This window comes from Rhinatrema bivittatum, chromosome 16 (assembly GCF_901001135.1).
Source record: "Rhinatrema bivittatum chromosome 16, aRhiBiv1.1, whole genome shotgun sequence".
NCBI lineage: Eukaryota > Metazoa > Chordata > Amphibia > Gymnophiona > Rhinatrematidae > Rhinatrema > Rhinatrema bivittatum.
The window spans coordinates 28,420,086-28,442,723 of NC_042630.1; the positions used below are offsets into that span (position 1 = coordinate 28,420,086).

A 22,638-nucleotide genomic window follows, 5' to 3' on the forward strand; every position below is an offset into this window, starting at 1 on the left:
GACATCCAGTTTTCGTAAATCTTTAGCAACAGGATCCGATCGGCCCAAATCTGAAAAGGAGGGAAGATCGATAGACTGATTCAAATGAAAAGACGACACTACCTTCGGACGAAAGGAAGGAACCGTCCGTAAGCAAACACCTGAATCCGAAAACTGGAAGAAAGGTTCCCTGCATGACAACGCCTGTAATTCCAACACACTATGGGCTGAAGAAATCGCTACCAAGAACACTACTTTCAGCGTCATCCGCTTTATAGGTTCAAAAGGCGGAGCACATAAAGCCGAAAGGATAAAGTTGAGGCTCCAGGAAGGACATGGGTGGCAAAGTGGCGGACGTAAGTGTTTTGTTCCTTGAAGAAAATGAGCAACATCTGGATGTAATGCCAACGCTACCCCCTGGATCTTACCTCTAAGACAGCCAAGCGCGGCAACCTGTACTTGAAGTGAACTACAGGATAGACCTATAGAAAGTCCGGCTTGAAGAAAACACAGAATGTCTGATACTGACGCTCGCATAGGATTTACCTTGTGATCCATACACCAGGCCTCAAAAACTTTCCAGACTCTGACATAAGCCAGGGAAGTAGAAGGCTTGCGCGACCGCAACAATGTAGCCACCACTGCGTCAGAATAACCTTTGTTCTTTAACTGCTGCCTTTCAAAAGCCATGCCGCTTGACAGAAGTGATCCGCCTCTTCCAAACATACAAGACCCTGATGAAGAAGAGCCACGGACTCCCGAAACCGCAGGGGCTCCGCGGCAGTCAGATTGAGCAAATCCACAAACCAGGGACTTCTTGGCCACTCCGGAGCTACTAGGATCACCTCTGCCGGATGGAGCTCTATATGCTGGATCACTTTGCCTATCAGAGGCCACGGAGGAAACACGTACAGCAAGACGTTCGCTGGCCAGGGAAGAACCAGAGCATAGATGTCTTCGGCGCCTATCTCCCTGCGACGACTGTAGAAGCAGGGAGCCTTGGCATTCTTGAATGTGGCCATCAGATCCATGCAAGGCGCGCCCCATGTGTCGCATATTAGTTGGAACGCCTCGTTGGACAACTCCCATTCCCCGGGATGAAGACGGTAATGACTGAGGAAGTCTGCCTCCACGTTGTCTACCCCGGCAATGTGAGATGCCGTAATGTTGACGAGGTGCTGTTCCGCCCAGGACATTAACTGTTGCGCCTCCAATGCCACTGGTCGACTCTTGGTGCCCCCCTGGCGATTGATATAGGCTACCATGGTTGCATTGTTGGATAAGACTCTGACCGACTTCCCCCAAAGGAGCGGAAGGCTCTTAAGGCTAGGACCACTGCCCTGGTCTCCAATCGATTGATTGACCACTGAGATTCTTCTGTGGACAACTGCCCCTGCACAGACTTCCCCAGACAAACTGCTCCCCATCCAGAGAGACTAGCATCCGTGATGACGACTGTCCAGTTGGGCATCACCAGGGGAACGCGCTCCAGATGTTCCGAGATGAGCCACCAGTCGAGACTGCATTTCGCTGAGTCCATAAGAGGAAGTGGTAGGTGCTGATTGTAATGGATGCATATGGGCAAAGGCCCAGGGCACCAACTCCAGAGTGGAAGTCATGGATCCCAGGACCGTTAAGTAAGCTCTCACCCTGGGGACCTGTATGGCCAACAAGTCCCTCACCTGTCCCTGCAGCTTGACTGCACGTTCTGTAGGGAGGAACACTCTCCCCTATTTCGTGTTGAACAGGGCTCCCAGAAATTCCAAAGACTGAGAGGGGATCAGACGACTCTTGGCAAGGTTGACCACCCAGCCGAGCGATCGCAAAAGTTGCAGTACCCTGTGGATAGCAGACCAACACAGAACTTTGGATTTCGCCCGAATCAGTCAATCGTCCAGATAGGGCTGCACCAACAAGCCTTCCTTCCTTAATTGCGCCGCTACCAGAACCATTACGTTGGTGAACGTTCTGGGGGCGGTGGCGAGACCAAAAGGTAGGGCCCGGAACTGGTAATGACCTCCCAGTATGCAGAACCTGAGGAACCTCTGGTGGGACGACCGGATGCCGATATGGAGTTAGGCCTCTGTGAGATCCAGAAACGCCAGGAACTCTCCTTGCCGCAGCGAGGTGATGATGGACCGAAGAGTTTCCATTCGGAATCGAGGCACCCGAAGGCATCTGTTGACTCTCTTTAGATCTAAGATCGGTCGAAAAGTACCTTCCTTTTTGGGGGCTATGAAGTAAATGGAATAGAGGCCTCTCCATTGTTCTGCAGCTGGAACCAGTGTTATAACTCCCAAGTCCAGGAGGCGTTGTAGCATGCCGTGTACCGCCTCTCGCTTCTCTCAGTACGTGCAAGGAGACATCAGTAACTTGTCCTGAGGGTGCCGTACAAAATCTAAAGCATAACCTTGACTTATCACAGTAAGGACCCATGGTCCGACGACAGCTTGGTCCATTCCTCAAAGAAGAGTGATAGTCTGGCTCCCACAACTGGTACCGAGGAAAGAACCAGCGGTATCTCATTGCGAGGACTTAGCCCCAGCTGCAGACTGGGGGTTACCAGGTCTGCCGAACAGTCTGCCTCGAAAGGACTGAGACCAAGATTGTTGTCTGCCGGAGCCTGGGCGAAAGGACAACCCGGACGATCTCGCCGGATGGGGTCTCCTACTACCCCGAAAACGAGACCGAGCTGTAAAAGATACTCTCGATCTGGGCCTGTCCTCTGGCAGTTTATGAACCTTATTCTCTTCCAGAGATTGGATCATGTCTTCTAAATCCTTGCCAAAGAGCAATTTTCCTTTGAAAGGTAGCGAGCCGAGCTGAGCCTTAGAAGAGACATCCGCTGCTCAGTTCCATAACCACAGCAGCCTGCGTGCGGTGACCACAGATACCATGGATCTGGCCAAAGTCCGCAACAGATTGTACAGAGCATCGGCGCTGTAGGCAATAACCGCCCCGCCTGAAGAGCCTTTCCCTCTGAAAGACCGGCATTAGCCTGGAGCTGCTGCGTCCAGCGAAGACCCGCACGCAGAGCAAAGTTACTGCACACTGCCGCTCGCACACCCAGTGCAGACACCTCAAAAACCTTCTTGAGCTGGAGCTCCAATTTACTGTCTTGCAGGTCCTTGAGGGCCGTCGCACCGGTAACTGGGATGGTTGTTTTCTTAATGACGGCCGAAACCACCACATCCACCTTGGGAACTCGTAGAAGGTCCAATGGCTCCTCTAGCAGAGGATAGAGCTTATCCATAGCTTTACTGACCTTTAACCCCAAGTCTGGGGTGTTCCATTCCCTGAACAGCAGGTCCGTTACCAAGAAATGGAACGGAAATGAAACAGCAGGCCCCCTTAGGCCCAATAATATCGGGTGCATAGCCCCCAGCCGAGACTCCACCGGCAGCGCTTCCAAACCGAGCTCCCCCAGGATGGCCGGGATAAGTGGATCCAATTCTTCTTTCTTAAAGAGGCGAACCACTTTCGGGTCATCGCCTTCCATAACCTGAGACCCTCGGTCCAAGTCCTGCTGTGGATCTGTGTCCCCATCAGCCCCCCTCAGGGGCTTGGCCTGTGGATCTGGATCCTCCTGGGATGTGGAGTCCGAGTCCGTCCCAGCTGGCACAGTCCGTAATGGCCGTTTTCCCTTAAGGGTCTCAGGCCCACCTTTAGAGTTGGTGCGCTTCCGTGACCTTTGGCGCGGAGGCAGTAAAAAAAATCTTCTCTGCAGTCTGTTTCCTCCCTGCCTTCTTGGCCTTAAAGGCCTTGTGTAGCAGCAAAACGAACTCTGACGAAAAAGAAGAGTCTGAAGAGGAATCCGCAGCCCCCTCAGGGCTATCCTCGTTTACAGGGGAGTCTGGACCCGTGGGAGTGTCGTCGTCCCCCCCTGGAAGGGATTTGCTGCGGGGAGAGCGAGGGGGGTAAAATTCCCTCCCCCATCGCGGCCCACATGGCTGCACGAAATGATCCCAAGATGGCCTCCGTTCCCGTGCTCAGCGGATCAGCTGGAGCCGAGCAACTTGCCTGCAGCCGCGTGGCAGGCTGCGGTGTTCGAATCCGACCTTCCCGAGGTAAAACGGAGAGTCCTTTACTGCCCAGCAAGTAATCGGCGCATAGGCCTTCGTGCGGCAGGAAGAATCCTGGGGCATCCCTGGCCCGGTGAAATTCAAAGACCAGCAAAAATGCGGCAAAAACCGGCGAAAATGGTGGTGCAGCACAGTGGGACACAAAGTACAGGAGAGTCGGCAGGCTTAAAAACGGCTTTTTTTTTTTTTTTTTAAAGTAAAAAACTTGCCTGATCTCTGTCCTCTGGAACAGCTCCTGCTCCTGCTGGGGTGAGTGAGCTGGGCTCACCGGTATCACCCCAGGGCTGCTTCCAGACAGGGTCCTCAACCCTTAGCAGCAGCTGTCTCAACCAGGGGGGCTGGTCCCCTCAGGACATAGCAACCCCCTGGGAGACTGACGGATCCTCTGACATCGAGTGAACTTGAGTGTCCTCTTTTTTTTTTTTTTTTTTTAAACCTACAGAAAATTAAAGGCACACAATCCCCTAATTTTCTAATCCTACAATCCTGACTCTAAATTTCTTCTACAAACAGGTAATCAAAAGAGATGGAGAAATTACTTACCTGATAATTTCGTTTTCCTTAGTGTAGACAGATGGACTCAGGACCAATGGGTATGGTGTACTCCTGATAGCAGTTGGAGATGGATCAGATTTCAATCTGATGTCAGCCCTAGTACATATACCCCTGCAGGAAGTGCAGCTCTTCAGTATTCTCCTTGAAAAGCATTGTGGATATGTGCATGACTGAATAATTTGAATAACTTGATTAACTTTATAACTTGGATAACTTGATTAACTTTAGAACTTGGATAACTTGATTAACTTTAGAACTTGGATAACTTAATTAATTTGAACCGATTGAATTGGTTATAGCTGGAGACCGCCAGTGCCCTCAACCGGGAAACGTCGACACCCGGTAGGATGGGTGTCCTAGCTGAAGGGAAACATGGCTTACCCGTGGAATCACTCGGTCCCGGGGATGTCACCCGAGAATTCCATGAGTAACGGCAGCCGTGGGTGGGATGCTGAGTCCAGCTGTCTACACTAAGGAAAACAAAATTATCAGGTAAGTAATTTCTCCATTTCCAAGCGAGTAGCAGATGGACTCAGGACCAATGGGATGTATAAAAGCTACTTCCGAACCGGGTGGGAGGCTGCCCGTGACCCACTTAAAACTGCCCTTGCAAATGCTGTGTCCTCCCGAGCCTGAACATCCAGGCGGTAAAACCTGGAGAAGGTGTGGATGGAGGATCATGTTGCCGCCCTGCAGATCTTGGCGGGTGACAGCATCTTGGTTTCCGCCCAGGACACTGCCTGGGCTCTAGTAGAATGGGCCTTGACTTGTAAAGGCGGTGGCTTGCCTGCTTCTACGTAGGCCGCCTTGATGACTTCTTTGATCCAGCGGGCTGTGGTTGCTCGTGAGGCTGCTTCCCCTTGATTCTTCCTGCTGTGAAGGATGAATAGATGGTCCGTCTTTCGTATGGATTCCGATCTTTCCAGGTATCGGACAAGGAGCCTGCCGATGTTGAGATGGCGTAGACTTTGAGCCGCTTCCAAATTCTTATGCTCATCTGGCGATGGTAGCGAGATGGTTTGGTTGAGATGGACGTGAGACACCACTTTGGGGAGGAACGATGGAACTGTACATAACTGGTTGGTTCCCGGGGTGAGTCTGAGGAACGGCTCTCGGCAGGACAGTGCTTGTAGCTCGGATATACGACGGGCCGAACAGACTGCCAGCAGGAAGGCTGTCTTCAATGTTAATAGTCAGACAGGCCGCGGAGAGGTCTGAAGGAGGTTCCTGCTAGGAAATCTAGGACCAGGTTGAGGTTCCAAAGAGGCACCGGCCACTTTAGGGGTGGTCGGATCTGCTTGACTCCTTTCAGGAAGCAGGAGACATCCGGGTGAGAGGCTATGCTGCCGCTCTCACTCTTCCATAGCATGACAATGTGACCACCTGTACCTTGATGGAGTTGAGAGACAATCCCCCTTCTGTAGGCTGTTCTGCAGGAATTCCAAAATCGCAGCTGGTATGATGTCGCGGTCCTCGTACCACACTTCGCATACTCTCCAAATTCTTATGTATGTTAGGGATGTGGAGAACTTGAGTGCTCGGAGTAGGGTGTCAATTACTGCCCCCAAGTATCCGCTCTTCCTTAGGCGAGTCCTCTCAATGGCCAGAGCGTAAGAGAGAATCAAGCTGGATCCTCATGGAGGATCGGTCCCTGTTGGAGCAGGTCTCTGTGTGGAGGTAGTGGAAGGGGGCTCCCTGTCAGCAGTCTTCGCATGTCTGCGTACCACGTTCTTCTTGGCCAGTCCAGGGCCACTAGACATAGTGGTCCCCTGTAGTGTTCTATCTTGTGGATGATTGAGCCCAATAGGGGCCACGGCGGGAAGGCATATAACAGAGTATCCTGTGGCTAGGTCTGTACCAGGGTATTGATTCCCTGGGACTGGGGTTCCCGCCTGTAGCTGAAGAAGCTGGGCACTTGAGCGTTGGACCGGTTTGCCAGGAGGTCCATGGTTGGTGTTCCCCAACGGTTTACTATCAATTGGAATGCTGTGGTCGACAGCCTCCATTCTCCTGGGTCTAGACTTTCTCTGCTGAGGTAATCCGTAGTGACGTTGTCTTTCCCGGCGATGTGGACTGCCAAGATCTCTTGAAGATTTGCTTCCACCCAAGACATTAGGAGGTCTATTTCCAGAGACACCTGTTGGCTTCTGGTTCCTCCCTGATGGTTGATGTAGGCCACTGTTGTGGCGTTGTCCGACATTACTCTGACCGCTTTGCCTCGGAGTCTGTGACCGAACCGTAGACAGGCTAGTCTGACTGCTCGGGCTTCTAGGTGATTGATGCTCCATCTCAACTCTTCTTTGTTCCATTGCCCTTGGGCGGTTAGCTCCTGGCAGTGTGCTCCCCATCCTCGTAGGCTGGCATCTGTGGTGAGCAGAATCCAGATTGGTGAGGATAGTCTCGCTCCCTGGCTCAGATGGCCTTCTTGTAGCCACCATCGTAGTTGGGCCCGAACTCTGTCCGGGAGCTGAAGACGTACGGTGTAGTTCTGGGACAGTGGATTCATCGTGATAGTAGTGAGCGTTGTAGGGGTCTCATGTGAGCTCGTGCCCATGGCACTACTTCCAGTGTGGATGCCATGAGGCAGAGGACTTGTAGGTAATCCCATGCTGTGGGGCGAAGTTCGCTCAACAGGGTTTTGTAACTGGGTCATCAGTTTTGATCTCCTTGTCTGTGTCAGGATGACCTTGTCTAGTTTGGTGTCGAACCAGACTCCCAAGTATTCTAGAGATTGGGAGGGCTGCAGGTATCTCTTGTTTGTGTTGACCACCCACCCGAGGCTCTCCAGTAGAGTTTTGACTCTGTTGGTTGCCTGGTGGCTTTCCTCTGGGGATTTCACCATGATCATCTAGATAAGATCGTCTAGATAAGGGTGCACGCAGATTCCTTCCTTCCTCAGTGTTGCTGCCACCACCACTATGATTTTGGTGATTGTCCGGGGTGCAGTGGCTAACCCAAATGGTAGTGCCCGGAACTGGTAGTGACGGTCCAGTATCGAGAAGTGTAGAAAACGGTGATGCTCTTGATGGATCAGAATGTGTAGGTAGGCTTCCGACAGATCCAGGGATGTAAGGAACTCTTCCGGTTGTATCGCCCTTATTACTGAGTGTAGGGTTTCCATGTGGAAGCGAGGAATCTTCAGGTAACGGTTGACCGCCTTGAGGTCCAGGATGGGTCTGAATGTTCCTTCTTTCTTGGGGACGATAAAATAGATGGAATAATGTCCAGTATTTATTTGTTGTGGAGGCACCGGTATTATAGCCTCTAAGGCAAGCAATCTGGTCAGTGTAGCTTCCACTGCCATCTTCTTGGAAGGGTCGTGGCAGGGGGATTCCACAAACTTGTCCGGAGGGAGGTGGTGGAAATCCAGGTAATATCCCCCTCGAATGATGGATAGGACCCACTTGTCCGAAGTTATCTCGGCACATCTTCGGTAGAATAGGTCAAGTCTGCCCCCATGGCTTCTTCCTTTGGACAGGTCGGCTGATTTTCATTGTGGGGTGCGGCTGGGGCCTGGGCCCAAGCTGGCTCCCCTTTTGTTGTGCTTGTTCCGAAAGGACTGGCTTTGGGTCTGCAGGGCGGACCGCTTGATATGTGCTTCTATATGGGTTGAAGCGCTGTGATCCTCTGCCCCTGGAGGTTCGGGGGAAGGATCGCTGGTTTCTCTTATTCCTGTCCTCCGCTAGCTGCGGCAGTGGGGACTCGCCCCATTTGTTGGCTGGCTTCTCTAGTTCGCTTCCGAACAGGAGTGTTCCCTTGAAGGGCATCCTTGTAAGTCTCGTTTTGGAGGATGCGTCGGCCGACCAGTTTTGGAGCCAGAGTTGTCTTCTGGCTGCCACGGCGGATGACACTCCTCTAGCTGCGGTGCGCACCAGATCAGAAGTGGCGTCCGTGAGGAATGATACTGCTGGTTCCAGGGCCTCCCCAGGAGAGTTGTTCCTGGTCTGTGATAAGCAGACGCGTGTCACCACGGCACAGCAGGCCGCGATCTGTAAAGACATAGCAGAGACGTCAAAGGATTGTTTGAGGATAGATTCCAGACGTCTGTCTTGAGCATCCTTGAGTGCTGCTCCTCCCTCCACTGGGATAGTAGTGCGCTTCGAGACTGCGCAGATCATGGCATCCACTTTCGGACATGCCAGGAGATCTTTGGCGGCTGGGTCCAGAGCGTACATGGCTGCCAGAGCCCACCCCCTTTGAACGTAGTTTCCGGGGCATCCCATTCCAGGTCAGTTAGTTGCTGGGCGGCTTGTAATAGTGGGAAATGGCGGGAGGTCTGACGGAGTCCCTCTAGTAGGGGGTTCGTCTTAGGTTCCCCCGAGGCACTTGTGCCTGGGATAGCAAGCTCTTTTAAGCTGTGTGTGACCAGGTCTGGAAGCTCGTCCTTGGTGAATAAACGTCTCATGGTTTGGTGGGGCTCTGTCCCCAGGAGTTCCCCTTCCTCCAGGGGTTCTGAATCCTCATCCGAGTTGTCCGTGTCCCCGAAGGTGGGGCTTCTGGGCGGTGGGATCACTTCCCTGGGCATAGAGGGTCCCGGGATGTTGAGGTACTCAGGTGGAGCCTATGGCTGCATTATAGGAGGCCCCGGTTGCATGTGGACGAAGGTATGCAGACCTTCGAAGAATTCCACCCAGGAGATAGATGCTGGGTCTAGACTAAGGGGCGCCGTGTCCCTGAGGAGCCCCGTTTGAGGGGGGGGGGGGGGCCCGCTGTGCAATGCTAGGTCTGGCGTACTGCTCAAGAGGCTGGAACCCAGTACCGGCTGGGGAGGGCCATGAATTGGATCTCCTAGGGCCTCTTCGCACTGTATACACAGGGCCGTGGCCTCCTCATGCTGTGCAGCTCTAATGTGGCATGCTGGGCAAAGGCCCTGAGACTTGAGTTTCTTTACCGGTGGTGCCATGGCTTGTGCGCGTGTAATACAGTTGTGCGCTCCGGTGCATCGAAGTTGTGCACGTAGGTTTGGTGCGCGCTCAGGGAGATGTGCGCGCTGTTGTGCACATAGATCGAAGTTATGCGCCTGGCACAGTAAGCGCGTGGCTATGCGCGTCGCTTGTGAACATGGTACTTGGGTGTGCGACGTTGTGCGCACAAGGTATTTGTGCGCACGGCTCGCCTCTGTGCGCACGGATCGGAATAGTGGACAGGGCGGTGAACAGATCAAAATGGTGAAAGCGACCACGCGGACAATATGACGACCACCTCGAAGGGTCTCCACGTGGGAGGGCCCTCAGATTTGACCAGGGTCTAGCCCTGCTAGGGCAGATCAACCCGGTGGCACTGGTGTCGGCTGGTGACCTGTGCGACTCCTCGAGCTTCAGAGACCGGAGACTTTTAAATAGATTTCTACCTTACCTTGTCTCGGTGCTTCCCGGTCTCGTTCCGGGCGGTCTCCGGCTGCGGGGGGAGAGGGAAAATACCTTCACCGCCGCGCTCAAAGTTGCACCCGCTGCCTCTCATCCTCACCCGATGTCGGGGGCTAGGTCCCCGCTGAGGGTCGGCTGCCGGTCCGAGGCTTACCTCAGAGGGATCGCGGAAATCACCTCGGGAATTCTCAACTGGGGGAGGGACCCAATGTGTGTCACCGCAGGAGAGCGGGGCTCGTCTGTAGAGGTAAGATTTCTTCTTATTTTGGTTTTCTTTGGTAAAATTACTCTAACGCTGTGCGAGCGTGCATCGAGTCCCTAACTGCTATGGAGACGAAAAATACTGGAGAACTGCACTTCCTGCAGGGGTATATATACTAGGGCTGACATCAGATTGAAATCTGATCCGTCTCCAACTGCTATCAGGAGTACACTATACCCATTGGTCCTGAGTCCATCTGCTACATGCTAGGAAATTGTGGGTTTTGCACCTCCACCATCTGCTGGAGACAGGGAAAGACTGAGGGACTGTGGGTGGCACCTTCGCATATATGGCTGGGTTGTTTTTTTTAAAACTTCTCTGTCTCCATCTGCTGGAGGGGAGGCAAAACTCAGGTGTCTGGACTATTCCGGGTACGTATAGGGAACACCCATCTTTGTGGCTTGTTTATTATGCTTATTCATGAAGGATTCAAGGAATGCCACTGGTTTTTAAATTATATGTCCTTATGGGACACCCCTAACCAACGTGAAAACCTTTTGACTTGTCCATTTCATGTCCAGGACCTTACTCCACTCACCCCACCTTCACCCTTACCTCTTCTGTTTTACCTATTTTTTCTAAGTCTCACACCTTCTCTCCTCACCTGCTTCTCCATGTTAAAGGAGTGGAAGTTGTAATCATAGGTCAGCTCAGTGCCAGCAGGCATATCCTTCAGTGCATACAGTCCAATTCGATAGACGCCGTTAACAGACCTGCAGAAAGAATTTAATTAACTTCATGATAAAAAATGATACCTGGTGGATTTACACGTGTGCTCACACCACCAGCTGCGTTTGTAAATGCTGCTATTCTCTTGCCAGGAGGAAGAAGGGCCTGGCAAGCAGGCAGCAGAGAATACAATCTTCAGCATCACCATTCAGGGACCATAGACAGTTGTCAGCTTGTGCAGAGAATTCACCGCATTCCAGCATCCTGGGGAGCTCTGCTGCCAGGAGACAGGCTTCATTATACACGAGCCGTCAAGTAACTTCTACCATTATTATTTTATTTATTGCACTTACCAACTGACCCACTCACCTTCAAATTTCACCCATAATTGCTCCTCTCAATAAAGAATTTCAATGAGTATACTAAGCCTTGTGATTTCTAATATTACATAATATAAGAATACATATTAAATCAAGGGACTGAACATGAGATATAGGAAGGTGCAGTATGGACTGTTGAAGTCCATCCTAACCTGAAGAGCTGGTGTCAACCACAGAAAAAGCCTGGTTTACAACTACACAGTTCTCTGTCAGGACACTACACAAAACTGTCCCTCATGGACAGAGGGGTGGGTGGGTGGACATTTTTTTTTTTATTGCTAGAAACATTCCCAGCTAAACAGTAACTTTCAGCCCTCCAGTTCCACTGCTGATACATTCAGGATATAACAGAAAGGATGCCTGCATCTTAGACAGACAGTGAGTGAGGGATGAGGGATTAGGAGGCTGCAGAGGTATTAACGGATTTCTTGGCAACCGCTGCCCAAGAAGGACATAAGTTGGCATTACCTAAGACCCAGGAGATAAAATGTTCTCAGGCTTATGATTATTTTGCAGTTACTGGTGTGATACTGTGATTTACAATGCTTGACATGGCCCAGGCTCCTCTCCTTTTCATCGTACCATTTCTGCATCTCACAGTTGGGGTCGCAGCTGTGGTTGATGAAGCGGGCCTCGTTGCCCATGCGGTAGCTGTCGATCACCATGCCACTGTCCAGATTCAGGCAGTAATGATCGTTGTGATTATGATACTGCTCAATCATCCGGTTCCTGCAGCAAGTGGGATGGAAAAAAGGTTACTCAGGTTTATAAGCCTAGCAGTAAATGATGAATATACTCCGTGCTCCTTTCAGCATCTATCACGGCCACAATGCTAGAAGCTGACAGTATATTTATTCATTCAAGGGAACTGAAGTGGGATGATGACCCTTGCTGAATTATATCTCGAAGGTGGTGGTCAGTTTCAAATGAAAGAACTGGCATTTGGGAATCTGGCAACCAAGCAGAAACACGCATCCATCAGCAGCACAACATCAGTTAATATGTACATGGCTATGAACAAGTGGCAACCAGAGACCTGAACTGACAGCTGCTCTCTCCAAATGGCTGCCATATCCCTGAATGTAGAAACACTTTTGGGCAAACTCACTGAGTATCTTTCTTTAGGTCTTCCAACTTTCAGTGCTTTCTCAGCTGACTCTTCAGCGATAACAAACCTGTCTTTTGTTAAGACTTCAACAAGACAATATTTTACAGACTCACGCACACACACACACACATAGGACCTGACTTCAAAATAACATATGTGAATTAGAACAGTATTAAGAATGCATGCTATGTTCTTCCTCTGATTCCAGTTTATTAATACTCCTTTTCTTTCTTTCAAAGCCAGTCTACTTAAAGTTCTTTTGTTCTGGATTAGAACAGCTTCCAACTCTGTTATCACTTTAACCTACTAATCATCTATACAGGGGGCTTCTAATAAGTTCTCATTGTATGAAAAGACCATTAGCATATGCAGTGCCTGTTTGGGGACCCTAAGAAGTCAGAAATCACACTCATATGCAAACAAGCTTCATGAATATGCAAATTAATTATTCAGGACAGGTGACTTATTGTGATGTTGCCAACCTAACTGCATTTCATAGGAGATTCTGACACAGTTCTGTTTTGTGTTTTCTCTAATGCATGATGACAAGAACCAGCATGGGAATAAGAAAAAGAAAATTGGTTTTTACCTGTTAATTTTCGTTCCTGAAGTACCACGGATCAGTTCAGACAAGTGGGTTTATGCATCCCTACCAGCAGATGGAGGCAGAGAACAAAAACTTGAGGCACTGCTACATAACAGAGTGTGCCACCCGCAGTCCCCTCAGTATTGATTTGTACCCAAGCCAAGATGCCCACTTTAACAAACCCCAATAAATCTTGGGCAAACAGAGACCTAAAGTTGGATCCCCCTGCAAACTAGGCCCCCTTATTTTGTGGTGCTTTCACTTTGATGATCATTTACTAGGTATGATTGATTTTGGGGATGGGGTGGGAGGAGTACTTTTGTATTATACAGAAAATCCTAAAGACAACATCTGTGATATGGGATTTTGGGCTCATTAATAGTATCTTATATTTGTTTTTGCAACTGTTTATATAGACCAAGATGGTATTTCTGTTTCTGCAATTCTGTCTTTAATAAAAACTGTCAAATTCAGAAAAAGAAGTTTGCTTAGCTGAACAGATGGCCACCAGGAAAACAGTCTTTAGGGTTGAATCCTTCAACGACGCCCTCCGTATTGGCTCAAAAGGGGGCCCACACAGCACCCGAAGAAGCAAATTCAAATTCCATGCTGGAAAGATCTTCTGCACCAGAGACGCAGATGCCTTGCCCCTCTCAAGAAATGAGCCACATCCAGATGAGACGCCAGTGGTCTTCCCTGAATCCTGCCATGCAGGGAACCCAAAGCTGCTATCTGGACCCGAAGGGAATTATACGCTAACCTCTTAGATAACCGGCACTGCAGAAAGTCCAAGATCTGCGGGATGTCCACCTCTAAGGGCTGCACTCTATTCAGCAAACACCAGGATTCAAATACTCTTCACACCCGGACATAAGCCATTGAAGTGGAAAGTTTTCTTGCCTGAAGCAAAGTTGCAATCACCAGCTCCGAATATCCCTTGAAATAGAGCCGCTGCCTCTCAAAAGCCAAGCCACTAGACAGAAATGATCCTCCCGAGCTGAAAATACGGGTCCATGATAAAGTAACCCTTAGAGATGAGTTAAACGAAGGGGTCCATCTACTGCCAGACGCAGAAGGTCTGCAAACCATGGCCGACACAGCCACTTGGGCGCCACCAGAATCACCCTGCCCGGATGACCTTCGATGTGCTGCAGCACCTGTCCTATGAGTGACCACGGAGGAAACATGTACAGTAAGAGGAGTGTTGGCCACGGTTGAATGAGAGCGTTGATGCCCGCCGATTCAACCTCCCATCTGCAACTGAAAAAGCGATCCGTTTTCACATTCGCCGGAGTCACCATGAGGTCTATCGCTGGTTTGCCGACCTTGCTTGCAGCAAGGCAAAGGCTTCCACTGACAACTCCCACTCCCCCGGATCCAGATGCTGTCTACTGAGGAAGTCTGTTTGCACGTTGTCCACTCCCGCCACATGAGAAGCCGCTAGTCTCTCCAGATGTTTCTCTGCCCACACAAACAGCTCCTATACCTCCAGCGCCACTAGATAACTCTTTGTAACGCCCTGATGATTGATTACACTACTATTGTTTCATTGTCCAAGAATACTTGCACCGATTTGCCCCGAATGAGCAGAAGAAACGCCAACAAGGTCATATGCATTGCCCTAGTTTCCAGTCGATTGATCGAATATAAGTCGCCTCCTCTGGCGACCACTGAACCTGGGCCAATTTCCCTTGACAAACTGCCCCTATCCAGAGAGGCTGGCATCTATGGTTACCAGTACCCAGTCGGATATTTCCAGATCCATTCCCTTCTCCAAATTGTTCCGTGACAGCCACCATGAGAGACTGGACCTGGCAATGGTAAAGGAAGCTGAAAATACTCAGGCAGCTTATTCCACCAGTATAAAAGAGACCCGTGTAGTGGACACATTTGAGCAAAAGCCCATGGCACTAAATCCAGTGTAAAAGCCATAGACCTCAGGACCTGCAGGTAATCCCAGATCTTGGGAACAGAGAGGCTCCGCAACTGAAAAACCTGACTCTGCAGCTTGAGGACTCTCTCTGAAGTCAGGAATACCTTCCCCAGTCAGGTATTGAAGCAAGGGCCCAGATACTCCAAGGATTGAGTTGGCTTAAATTGACTCTTTGCGAGGTTCGTCAACCAGCTCAATGCCCTAGAAGCTGGAGTGCCCGCTAGACTGAATTACCACACTCTACCTCCGACTTCACTCGAAACAACCAATTGTCCAAGTACGGGTGTACCACCATCACCTTTGTGAATGTGTGTGGCACCGTCACTAACCCAAAGGGAAGAGCTCGAAACTGGAAATGTTCTCCCAGAACCATGAATCTCAGAAAATGCTGATGTTCGGGTCGAATAGGGATATGAAGATAGGCCTCTGACAGATCCAAGGATGCCAGAAACTCCCCTTTGCGCACCACCACTATCCCTGTGCACAGCGTCTCCATCCAAAACCGTGGCACCGGACGGCAGCATTTACCTTCTGCAGATCGAGAATGGGCAGAAAAGTCCCTTCCTTCTTTGGCACCACGAAGTACACTGAATACATGCCCTGCCTCCTCTCCTTAGGGGGCACCAGCACAATGGCGCATAGAAGTACAAGCGCTGCAGCATGTCCAGCACAACCTCCTACTTGCTTCAGGAGACGTAGTGGAGACTACAAAGGCGTCCCTGAGTGGCCGAACTCTGCCCGAACTCTGTTTCTGCGATGCTTGCGCAGGGGCTATGCCTGCTCGAAATCTCTTAAGACTCTCAAAAAAGGGCTCGTGGTGGAAGGGATTTCCTAGGACCCTCCTCTGTCTTCAGGTGACTTATTGCCTTTTGACTCTCCCAACTGCTTCACGAGCTTCCCCTTGAAGGGAAGGTTCGACAGTTAAGCCTTAGACCACACAACCAATTTCGCAGCTACAAGAGCCTTTGCGCCACCACAGCCGAGACCATACTCCTGGCAGAAGTCTGAACCATGTCGTACAGAGCATTGGCCTCATAGGCCACTCCCACCTCTAAGCGGGCCACCTGTGCTGCTTCAGTTGTCATTCCTAAATGCTTGTCATAAGCCTTCCGCACCCAGGACAAACAGGCTCTCTGCATCAGACTTCTGCACACCGCTGCCCGAAGGGCCAAAGCTGAAACTTCAAAAAGCCACTTGAGCAGCTTCCTATCCTGGAGATCCTTGGGAGCCGCCGCTCCCATCACCGGGATGGGGATGGTAGTCTTCTTAGTAACCGCTGAAACGGCTGCATCCACCTTGAGAATTCTCCATATCTCCAAGGTCTATTCCAGCAAGGGATAAAATTTCCCCATAGCTCTCGCGACCTTCAGGCCTCCCTCGGGAGATTCCCATTCCCGATCCACCAACTTCTTCACCTGCTTCAGTAACAGAAAAGTGGTAAGGGTCCCCACAATCCCTCCAGGAGCGAATACACACCTTCCTTGTCTGAGTATTCCTGGACATCTTTAATGCTGAGTTCCTCCATAGAAACATAGAAATATAGAAATGACAGCAGAAGACGACCAAATGGCTCATCCAGTCTGCCCAGCAAACTTTCACACTTATTTTTTTTTCTCATACTTATCTGTTACTCTTGGACCTTATTAGTAACTTTTTGGTTCTAGTTACCTTCCACCCCCGCCATTGATGTAGAGAGCAGTGCTGGAGCTGCATCTATGTTCAATAATGTTCAATGATAATAATAATAATAATGATAATAATGATAATAATAATAATAATGTTCAATAATGTTCAATGGTTGATTGTTATTGTTTCAATGTTCTATGTAAAAAAAACCCCGGTCTAACCTCCCAGACCAGGGCAACCTTCTCGTTACATGTAAACCGGATTGATTTGTATTGCATACAGGAATTCCGGTATATAAAAATTAAAAATAAATAAATAAATAAATAAATAAATCTAAGTGAAGTATCTAGCTTAATTGGTTAGGGGTAGTAACTGCCGCAATAAGCCTCCAGGTCCAAGGAAGAAGAGTCCTGATCAACTCCCTCACGAGTCCCACCCCGTCCTCTGCCACCAGCAGGGTTCTTTCCCACAGGAAAAAGTGTGGGAGGAGAATCCCAGGGCTCAGAAATGGCAGCCTGCACTTCTGCATGTGCTGCCAAAATGGCCGATGGCTCCTCTGACAACCCTCTCCCCACCCCGAGCCTCAGGAGCTGACCCAGCCGCCTGCACTTTCTTGCGGCTCCCCGAGAGTCCCGCTGAGGTCCCGGTCCTGTCCCCCCCCCCCAAGCACATTCACGGCAAAACGAGGCAGCATTGAAGTGAGTTTGTCTCAGAAAGCAGCCGCGGCAATGTTTTCCGCCGGCATATCGGGGTGGTCGGGCCTGCACACGTGGTCAGGCCTAAAAATAAACAGAGCCACCGCAATTGCATTCACTGTGGTCCCGGTGCTGAAATTCAGCACTAAACTGCCGCAGGGAGCAGGCAATTCGGCTCGCTCCGTCCTGCTTGCCTCTCGGCAGAAAAGCAACAATTACCCAATTCCTCAGCCCTGTACACAAACGCTGTAGCAGCCTCTCTCCCAGCTTCACTGCTTTTTTTTTTAAAGAAACAGAGCCAAAAGGAAAAGGGGAAAGAAGTACCCCTCTGCTTCTGGAGGCTACCTGCTGAGGAACCAGGCACACCGAGGGAGCGGGAACCAGGACCCCTGGCTATGTACCCCCCCCCCCCCCCTGCCAAAAAAGGGCCGAGTTCTGTCAGGGATTGCCAACCCCCGTTCACCCTGCTCTACCCAAGGGATGGCCCACAAAGGAACCTAACACCTCGGGGAACTGAATCCTCTTCTTATCCTTTTTTTTTTTTAAACACCTTCAGACTGCAGGTTTGTACCTCTACTATCTGCTGGAGACAGAGAAATACTGAGGTACTGCAGGTGGCACTCTCAGTTATGTAGCAGTGCCTCAAGGTTTTGTTCTCTGCCTCCATCTACTGGTAGGGATGCATAAACCACTCATCTTGACTGATCAGGGGTACGAACAGGAAACTAGGATTAGAATGAGTAATCTGTAGTAAGTAATCATTTCCAGAGCACACATGGCCCACCATGCAATCGAGCATAAGGCACAGGTGGTGGTATTATAATCATAATATAATACCATGGAAATGAGGGTAAAATCACCATAGTGTAAGCTTGTCCAACCTTCTTTCAAACTTTTCAAGAAGGGGTACTAGCATTTAACATTTGTACTTCAGTGGACATATACATTGCCCAGAGTTACAAAGCAGAACAAATCAGCTCCTCAGATCAGTACCTGAACTCCTGCTCACTGACAACCTCTCCTAAGTACTCGATGATAAATTGTCCTGCCTTCAGAGACTCTTTTGTGCGAATCCCCCAGCCTTTGCCTTCAGCCCGGAAACGTTCCAGGCATTGTACCCATTCATGCCTCTGAATCCTTTGGTTACGACACTGCTCTCCACAAGGGCAGGTGTTTGGAGAACACTCAGCAAAGATCATCCTGAGAATGCAAAGGAAACATTGCTAAAATGATACTAGAAAAGCCATGATCTGTTGCAATGACTACTAAGGAAGACTACACTGAGAATGTCTCCCCCATGTACCACTACAACTAGACAGTACTAACAACTATTAATACAAGAATATTTTTATCAAATTCTGAGTAGGAGCAGTGAAGGGTTGTACATGAGCTAAGTAATGTAAATGGCTGTGTAAAACACTAAGGGCTAAGGTTTTAAAGGCTTAGTCAAGGTTTCTAAGGAATCTTTAAAAGCCAGTCTCTGTGTACCAAGGTTCATTAGATGCCTGAACTTAGGCACCTAGCCATGCAGGTGGATTGGAGGCATGGGATCAATTTTGATACGAGTCCAAACTGTCTCTTGCTTACTGCATCAGGCACTTAAGACATCTATCTATCCTATATAGAGGTTCAATCTTATATCCAGATATTGAATATGGATTGCAAATCTGCCCAATTTTTTTGTCTGCACAAACATTTCGATGTGTATTTTTGTATCTTTGAAAATGTAGCCCTTGACATGTAACTTATTACTTCATTTGTGACATAATATAATCTGAGTTACTTTTACTTTAAGCCCACAAAATGTGCCTTCCTACTGACAGTTGAGATGCCTGAACATGAATAAATGACGTGAGCAGTGAAAGCAGGGCCCTCACCGGTTCAGGCAGTCATCGATACAGCCCTTCTCGTCGCCATCACTGGGTTTCTTGCAGTTGCAGGTGGTGGCCTCATACCCAGACAGAGGTTTCACATCCACATAGACATCTAGGGGAAGGCAAAAAGGGAGCATCGGAGGGCATTAGGAATCAGCTCTTTTATACAGACTTGCTTTCAGTGCTGTCTAGGCACTTAACGGGCAATTACAATAAAAAATGTTTCCAGATTCAGCAACATCATTATTTGCTTGTTTGAAAGATATATGCATTTCTTGGGAAAACCAGTTTAACTGGAGTTCTGTGGACAGTGATAGATCACACAGCATGCCAGGGAAGAGAAACTACAGGTGAAAGATTCAAGACAATACTTACTGGAACGGATCTTTTTGTACAAGGGAACATCTGGCTTTTTATACAACTGAAAAAGAGGAGGAATAAAGGGCATTTAATAAGAAAACGCTTCTGTAAGAACAAAGCTTTAAATGACATACTTCTAGGCTTAGGTGGAAATAGGAAATAGCAGTGTGATTTTCTAAGAGAAATGGCTTCTGAGGGATTAACTGCAATATTTGTGAAGAGCCCTGTAAGATCGAAGTTAAGCAGGATCAGGTATTGTAAGCATTCAGAGAGGAGACCCAGAAGCAATGCCAGTGTTTGTAGTTTTCCTCTTGATTATTGTTTTTGAAAGTGAAAGACAGCTCTCTTTGGCCACAGATGTATATGATCAGGGTGGCCACACACAGCTGTGCTAATGTAACTCAGTGTCTTATGAGTCCGGGTCTCTTCTGAATAAATAATGGTTCTATAAAATGGAGCAGTGTCTAGGAAGGACTATGCTGAGACTCACCATACTCATCTGTGCAGGTGACAGGTTAGGCAGCTAACATGGCCAACCTTTACCTCTATTGGATACAACTCAATGGATGGTTTGGAGAAATGCATTAAGGGGTCGATTTTAAAAGCAGTGCACATGCGCACATAGACGTGCCGATTTTATAACATGCGTATGCATGTTATAAAATCCAATGGCCGCGCGCATGTGCGGGTGACACAAGGAGGGAATTTTTGCTAAATACGCGCGATGACAATTGGGCCTCCCCCCATTCCCTGCCCCTATACCTAACCTTCCTCCCTCTTCCCCTCTCCTCCCCCTAAACGTAACCTAACTATCCCCAAATTTTTTATTTTAGTACTTACTGCTTTCCTTGGAGCAGAAGTAATCTCCGTGTACTAGCCGGTTGCCGGCAGGCGCTTCCCTGGGTCAGTGTCAAATGACACTGTCCTGGCCCGCCTCGCCCAGACTCTGCCCCCTGGCCCGCCCTTTTGGAGAGGCCTGGCACTTTGTCGAATACTGGGGTTTACACCCGTGGCCGGGCCCATTGTAAAATGCGCAAAATCTGGCCACACCATTAACCCGGAAATTTACGTATGCAGCCAATTTAAAATGTACTTGTAAGGTTTGAGTTTAACACATGTAAATTGTTTCCCATTTATACATGGGCCTGAGAACCACTACAGTACACTCAGATACAGTCTCACAAAACTTTCTTGCATGCTGGTTGGTAAGCTACAAAGTAACGCTGCTCAAAACCAACTCTCAATTCATTTTTATTAAATGTAAAATGTTTAAAGAAAAAAATGGTTTTAACAAAGAAATGTTCACTACAGCCTCAGCTGTCACCTGTTTGACAATCCATGGCTGTTTGGCATACCAAATGGTATACCTCCAGTTAATGGGAAAAACTGGAACATGTCTCTGAGCAAGCTGCTATTTAGTCTGCATTACTTTGGGGGAGGGATGGGGGAACGGATTTATACTCTAGCCTCTATAATCACCGGTGACAAAAAAAACTTCAAAGATTTTTTTAAAAAGGGGCTTCGTTTTAGCCTTCCACGCAATTAAAACTCTTTAAAGCAAATATGCAACTCTTAAAACAAATAAATAAATAAATCTTGCAATATGACATTTTCAGCCTGCAAGTGAAAAATAAATTCCACTCTGCTGGGAGCAGGCCAAGAAAAATAAGGTTTGAAATCTCTTCATGCTGTTGGCAGTACATCTGAATTCTCAGGAGGCTTGTCTAAAAAAAGGTTCCTTGCACAAAGTAGCCACACTACCAAACTAAGAGTCACCACAGCAGCCAGGACCAGGGCTGCTCCACGAGGACCCCACTATCAAAATAAGAGCCCACAACCAGGACCAGGGCTGCTCATTATAAGGATATGCAAAATTCACTGTTTTCCAAGTTTTGCTTTTTTTTTTTCCCAAGCCAACAAGTACTGCCAGCACATGGTAAATTGTAAACGAAGGTGGTGTTTATGAAAGGAGGATTTCTCCTCTCCATGGCCCCAGCTTAGGGAAAGAAAAACCAGAGAATTCTGGTGCAAATGCATACCTGGTTGTGTTTCCACTGCCAAAGGATATCGTAGGGCAGCTGGAAGTCAATTCTTTTTTGTCTCAGATACTTTCCTGAAACAAACAAGATTTAATATATCACATGCGTGAGAGGAGGCAGCTCTGTTGAACCACAGAACTGCAGACAGCATCTTGCAAGGCAAGAGAGAGAGTGTAACGGCAGAACTTTTAAAAGCATTAAATGCTGTACAAGCCCGCCTTCTTCCACTTTAGTCAGTGTTCTGACACCCTCTTGTTGGAAGAACAGCAACTTAGTCACATTTGCAGATTCTGATGCTGGGACTTTGCAGACAAACTGCCCTGCCATGCCATATACTGCACAGTCTGGGAGAATGATGCCAGGGAGTCTGCAGGTGTTTTTCTCAAGGAGCCCTTGGGAGCTTTGCAATTTTATTAAAATATTTTTCGTAACTTTGTTTAGTAATGCTTCACTGCTACTGCTCTAGAACTCTTCAGTATCACATAGTGAAAACAAAACTAAGCCAAGAACACGGCATTCTGCTTTACCTTGGCAATCCCTCCTCATCCTCACACTAGCATAACAAAATGAGGGTCAGAGCAAAGTGTTGGAAGGTCTCCCTCGTCCCTCCCCATGATTTTCTGCTTGTGAGAAAACCCTATTTAGATTTGTGTTATCTGCAACGTACTGAAACTGGATCTTCATCAAAGATAAAAATGAAGAGGAGTTGGATATTTTGATATTGTCCAGGTATAACATTACAATGAAACACTGCACACACTGAAACATTACAAAAGAAAATTGAAGCCAGCCTAGTGGCTTGTGCTGTACACGGCCATGTGGGGGACCTGGGTTTGATTCCTATGGGCAGACTGGAGCAGGGGTTAGGAGTTGCTGTGGAGAGATTTACAGTCATCGCTCAACAGTGACACCTAGTGGCCAGACGCAGAACCATGTTAGCCAGGTTCCAGAGGGAGCTGTGCTCTGTGGTCCCTGGCTGAAAAGCATCACTGCAATGGCTGGGCTGAGTTGAGAGGAAATATAAAATTGGAGGGGGTGGGGGAATTGTGAATGAAGGCTTATGGCGCTACTGACCAACAGAGCTGGAGATCCAAAAAGGATCAGGTGGAAACTGCTGGGCCAAC

At 48.9% G+C, this 22,638-nt stretch overlaps 1 protein-coding gene across 3 annotated transcripts in view; it reads right to left on the reverse strand.

The window, feature by feature from the left end:
* The window catches only part of ASH1L (ASH1 like histone lysine methyltransferase), a 295,195-nt gene that overhangs the window by 48,732 nt on the left and 223,825 nt on the right, over positions 1-22,638 (reverse strand). For all 3 annotated transcript variants that reach the window (XM_029580354.1, XM_029580355.1, XM_029580353.1), the window contains exons 8-13: positions 21,515-21,588; positions 19,491-19,536; positions 19,119-19,227; positions 18,235-18,441; positions 11,876-12,022; positions 10,849-10,957 (exon numbers count right to left, since the gene is read on the reverse strand). In XM_029580354.1, coding sequence (XP_029436214.1) covers positions 10,849-10,957; positions 11,876-12,022; positions 18,235-18,441; positions 19,119-19,227; positions 19,491-19,536; positions 21,515-21,588 — 692 coding nt within the window. The remainder of the gene's footprint in view (positions 1-10,848; positions 10,958-11,875; positions 12,023-18,234; positions 18,442-19,118; positions 19,228-19,490; positions 19,537-21,514; positions 21,589-22,638) is intronic.